The following is a 5,715-nucleotide window of genomic DNA, read 5'->3' on the forward strand; positions in this document are numbered from 1 at the left end:
GGGAGCGCCATCGGCAGGCTAGCAGCCTCCCACTCGGCGGCCGCACGAGCCCACGGAAGTGTCCTGAAGAGGGAAGGCCCTGCTCTCCTGAGTCCCGCCGGCCGGCACGACCCTCCACGGTTCGCCGTGGCCCAGCGCAAGAACTTCTGCCGGCCGGGAGAGAAGACGCCTCCCCGGGGCAGCCTGTCCACTGATGGCAAACTGGAACGGCACCACATTCAGATCAACGAGAGCTTTGCAGAAACGGGCGGGAGCGTGAACAAGTGCAAGGTGGTTGCGGGCATCACCGTGGTCCTCCTTGGCTCGGCCGCGCTCATCCTGATCTGGGAGAAGCACCGCGTGTACCGCAGACCTCGGAGGAGTGGGGGGCCGAGCAGACTGAGACGGTGCTTGACGCGAAGGTCAGCCCGACCCACGGCTTCTCAGCCAAGTGGGACAACGGTAAGAACACGCGGAAGAGAGCGGCGCCCGCCGCGCCCCCACCGGAGCCCTGCCTGCCGGCGGCCCCCACTAAGGACGCTGGCAACTGTCAGGTTGCAGAACCGAGGCTCGCAAACGAGCAGTTCACGTGAAAAAAAAAAAAAAAAAAAAAAAAAAAAGTTTTCCCAAGACTCCACTACGCTGCCTCCGTCTGCCCCTCTCCCCCCCCAACCGACAAACTGTACGAGCACTTTTCTTCTGTGATCAGAAACAAGGCCGGTAAAGCACAAAATTCTAGTTCTAGTGTTTCTGAATTCTTTGCTTGTGCCAACTGAGGTTTGGGGGGCTGTGACAGGGACGTAGGGGAACTAGCATTCTGGTGGGGTGGGCGCATTTTCTGAAGAGCAATTTTGTATTGGAGATCTACCTCTTGGAACCTATCTTAAGAAAACAACCATTCGGGCGTGCCTGGGTGGCTCAGTGGGCTAAAGCCTCTGCCTTCGGCTCGGGTCATGGTCCCGGGGTCCTGGGATCGAGCCTTGCATCGGGCTCTCTGCTCGGCAGGGAGCCTGCTTCCCTCCCTCCCTGCCTGCCTCTCTGCCTACTTGTGATCTCTGTCGAATAAATAAATAAAACCGTAAAAAAAAAAAAAAAAGGAAAACAACCATTCATACAGAGACTTACATGTGAGAATTCCACTGAGACATTATGTATAATAGGAAAAATTTTGAGGAAAATACAAGTGTTGAACCAATATATCATAACACATCGTGTATGTATCCATTTGATAAGATGTTTCTGAAGTTTTAGACAGAGGTAGAGCCCAAATTTCAGATGAAAAATATCTCAGGGGAGAAAAATGATGCTAAATTTGAAAAGCCTTACTCATTTATATGATGTTATAAATTTATTGTACTGTTCCTACAACCCTGAAATTACAAAAGTATTCCAAAATGCTGACATTAGTCAATGCTGAATGCTAGGACCCAAGCAATTTTCATTTTCTTTCATTTTTTTCAATGTTTTCAACTGCCTTGTACAAGTTGAGTATCTGAATCCCAGAACCTCCCCCTCCAACCTGAGGACAAATCTGGACGCTGAAAAGAAACCCAGACACGTAACAGTGGCTCAGTTTTATTATCTGTGGCAACCAATATTTAAGGCCAACGAAAACAAGGGAGCAGCGAGTACCCAGGGCCAGCACGGCCAACAATTATGCCCCCAAACAAAGTGGCAACTACTGCAAAAATCATGCGCCTGGGGAAGGACACACTGCCTAAAACGGGGCTCTCTTGTGGACTCAGCCCCCTTTTCCAGGCCGAGGCTTGCCAAAGAACGGGGGCACAAAGTGCCGCATGGTCTGAATTACCGTGGAAAGCTGGTTAAGCAGGGTGGCAGTGGAAATCTGCAGGAGGGCAGAGTCCTCGGCAGTGACTTTGCTAAAAGTGAGGGGGAAAGGAAATAACTTTAGATTTGGTTAACGAACTCCCAGCCGCCCCCTCCCCCCCGCCCAGTGCAAAACCCCTCCCCAAGGTTACTCCTTCCCAGCTCCCTTAGAGCCACGCCTGAGGCTGCGACAGACCCTGTGCCCCACGTGCCTCTTTAGCCCAAGCCTTCGGTGTTTGCGCATGTCCCAAAGAGCGACCCTCATGCCGAGACTGGCCCAGGTTCCCACCTGCTCTCCCGAGCCCCTTCTAGAACTTACATCAGCAGGTCACTGCCAGTCACTGCGAGCTCCACCTGAACGGCCCCCTGGAAGGATTCCTCCCCTGAGATCAGGTACTGGCGGGCCATCTCCGCATCCACGTAGCACAGGAAAGGCACCGTGAGGACGCTGGTGGAGATCCGGTTAAGGCAGCATCTTTGCGGACTTTAGGGCTGAGGCTGCCCCGCCCACCGGAGGCCTGCCTTCCCCCAGACCGCCCCTCGGGCCCCCAAGACCACTTGGGGGGCCGCTTCAGGAAGTCTGCCTCACAACCCCCTCAGACCTCCCCGGCTTTCTCTCCAGCTCCACCCCCCCCCCCCGCCGCCCCACTCCCCTCCTGCCCCCGCTCCGCAAGTCTCCCGCCCACACTCCCCCAAACCCCTCCTACCCATCCTCCTGCCCCCCCCTGCCCCCCTCCCAGTCCCGGGGGCTCCTTCGAAAGGATACAACTCCAACAGCTGGCTTCCTGAGGCTTCGCCCGAGGCCAAGGCTGAAGCATCTTCACCGTGCCTGGGGGCACGCGATGCCCCCTCGAGCTCGGGAGCTCCCCCAGCCACTGTGCCCTCGGCTGCGGTCCCGTCCCAGCCTTCGCGTTCTCCGGGGCCTCCGGGGCCCGCGGGCCCTCCGGCACCACCCTCGGCGCCCCCTGCACCATCGTCTGGGGCCTGCATGGCTGCTCCGACCGCCTTCTTCGAGCCCAACCCTGCCACTGAGGCTCCCTCCTGAAGCTCCGCCCCTCCGCGCGCAAGGCCGCTGGGGACGCCCAGGGCGCCTGTGCAGACAGACCTCGCGTATGGCTTCTCGCATGTGATTGGTTCCCGCCAAGCCGACCCTGCCTGCGCGGGAAAGCAGGCTCCCTCACGAAGCCCCGCCCCTAGCACGCGGGGCAACTCAGGTTCCCTACTGCGCCTGTGCAAACAGGCCCCTCCTACCCTGGGCTGAGAGGCTGGAGCGGAAGCGTGTGGTTGGAGGAAGGTGGAGTGAGTCCAGACGGAGGGGCACAGAACAAAGGGGCCGATGTGGCAGGGGGAATGGGGTCACGACATGGCTGATTTAGCCTTCTGGGGACACTCGACACCATGGTTTGGACTTGGAGAGGTGTGCACTGAGGGAACGAGACTGTCAGTGGCCCTGTGGTCCCTCTGTGTATCTCAGTTGCCCCATCGGTAAATGGCGAGGGGACAGTGGCAAGCTGGGAGAAAGTGGATCATATCAAAAAGTCTCCTGTCAGTCTCAGACTTTTAAGATTCTAAGAATAACAGCATTTCTAAGTTGCAAGAGCTATTTATAGGTTCTGGACACAAGTCTCTAATCAAACATGATTTTAAAATATTTTCATCCATTTTGCGGGTTGTGTTCTCAATTTCTTGATTAGTATTGTTTGCAGAACAAAAGTTTTAAATTTTGATGTAGTCAATTATTATTTTTTTTTAAGATTTTATGTTTTATTTCACAGGCAGAGATCACAAGTAGGCAGAGAGGCAGGGAGAGAGAGAGAGGGAGAAGCAGGCTCCCTGCGGAGCAGAGAGCCCGATGCGGGGCTCGATCCCAGGACCCTGAGACCATGACCTGAGCCGAAGGCAGAGGCTTTAACCCACTGAGCCACCCAGGCGCCCCGATGTAGTCAATTTTATTTTCTTCTTGGTCACTTGTATTTTTGGTCCCCATTCTATACAGAGAAAGATTGATACTCTGCAATATACAATCCCGCTGGGCAGTGACTCGTGTAGAAAAGCAACCGCCATGTGCATGCTGAGGTCACGCTCCTAAGAGCACATGGCTCATGAGGTGTGATAGCTAATTCTATGTATCAGCTTGCCTGGTCACAGGCACCCCAAGTACACAATGTTTCTGGGAGTGTCTGTGAGGGTGTTTCCATATAGGATTAGCATTTGAATCTGTGGATTCAGTAAAGTAGACCCCCAGTTTTGGGTAGACATCATCCAATCCCTGAGAGCCTGCATCAAACAAAAGGTGGGGGAAGGAGGAATTTGCCCTTCCCCCCCTTTCCTCTCTCTCCCTGTTGAGCTATGACATCTCATCTCATCTCTTCTTCTCATGCCTCCCTTGGACTGAGATTTACACCACTTCCCCCTCCCTTGGTTCTCATACCTTCGGACTCAGGCTGAATTACACCACCAGCTTTCATGGGTCTCCAGCTTGCAGGCAGCAGGTCACGGCATCCCTCAGCTTCTATGATCAATCAATCTACATCTATCTACCTACCTACCTATCTATGGGACCCCTCAGCTTCCACAACCTATCTATCTATCTATCTATCTATCTATGAATGAACGAATTGGCTGTTGGTTTTCTTGGTCCTACTTCTCTGGAGAACCCTGACTAATATAGATTTGGTACCAGGAGGAGTTCCAAAGGAACAGGATTTTAGAGATGAGTTCTCTGAATTGGCTCTCAGGTGTCTGGAATTGACTTTCCAATCTGATTAGATTTAAAGATGCTCGTGTCTGTTTCTAGTGGTAAAGAGAACACTGATAGCCCATGGCACAAGCTGATAGAGATAAGCAAAATATCTGCATTGGATACTCCTAATCAACCACGTAGAAGGAACAAGGAGCTAGGTGACTCTGTATATATTTTTGAACATTTTTTTTTTTTTTTTGGAAAAGTCACGAATACAGTGATGTTGGTGGGTACCTCCTAATGTGGCTGGACAATGTGGTGAAAGGAGAGGATGAGCTCAGGGGTTTGAATTCCCGGCTCAAACACCACATAACTGGCTTAAGAGCTCCTGTGTGTGCCCTGAAAGAAACACTGATGTTCTACAGCCACAGAGCCAAAATTGCCGGAAATTCAAAGGCAGAACCTCATGTGCAACTACCTGAATTACAATGCAAGCTGAACCTCCAGACTGGAAGGGCGCCCACAGGTAAACTGAGGCCGCAGACGGGGAAAGAAGGGGACCGCACCAATTAAGATGGAGAGGGCACGTGCGAATACACTACCGAAGCCGAGGCCACCGAACCCCTAAACTGTGATGAGTCTTTACCAGTGGAAGTGGCCTCCCCACCCCCCGTGACAGCAGCCTCTAAACTCACAGTGGCATTGGCCTGTCCACCTCCCTGTGAGGGGATTAGCCACACATCGCCCCAGGAAACCATAATGGCGTCCCCTGAGGCAGCTGCCAGGCAAGATGGCACTGACTCTGTCCAGGACCTACCCCACCACCCCGCTTGGCTTCTAGACCTGTAAGTAGACTCAAATCCCCGCAGGCCCCCACAGGCAAGGTACAAAGTGTGACCTGTGAGGAGGTAGGTTCCACTCCAAGACAAAGGAACATACCACTTTATCCGGACAGAAATTCGGGGACCCATGTGTGGGAATGGATACCGAGGGCGTGGGATAATGGTGGGCGGGACGTAAAGTTGGATCAGGCCACGTTTATCCACATGGGCTCACTAAGCAGAGACCCTGCATTTAATACCGCATCTCCAGGATGCAACGGGTCTCTAGTAGAATTAGAAAGGTCTCTGATGTTTGATTGTTTGGACCTAAACGTGGCTCACCACGAACACATCAGAAATGCTGAGCCTGCCTTGGTTTAATACAGAGGAAAGGGTCAGAAGGCT

The 5,715-nt window shown here is 53.3% G+C and overlaps 1 protein-coding gene across 1 annotated transcript; it reads right to left on the reverse strand.

The window, feature by feature from the left end:
- Positions 1-1,720: 1,720 nt before the first annotated feature.
- LOC308337518 (EKC/KEOPS complex subunit LAGE3-like) lies at positions 1,721-2,796 on the reverse strand (the record flags this gene model as incomplete). The annotated part of the gene is made up of 3 exons (XM_080795605.1): positions 1,721-1,859; positions 2,126-2,254; positions 2,573-2,796. The coding sequence occupies 3 exons, from the start codon at positions 2,794-2,796 to the stop codon at positions 1,721-1,723; spliced, it is 492 nt and encodes a 163-aa protein (XP_080651731.1).
- Positions 2,797-5,715: the final 2,919 nt, after the last annotated feature.

The sequence above is a fragment of the Martes martes genome (assembly GCF_963455335.1).
Source record: "Martes martes genome assembly, chromosome: X".
Lineage (NCBI taxonomy): Eukaryota > Metazoa > Chordata > Mammalia > Carnivora > Mustelidae > Martes > Martes martes.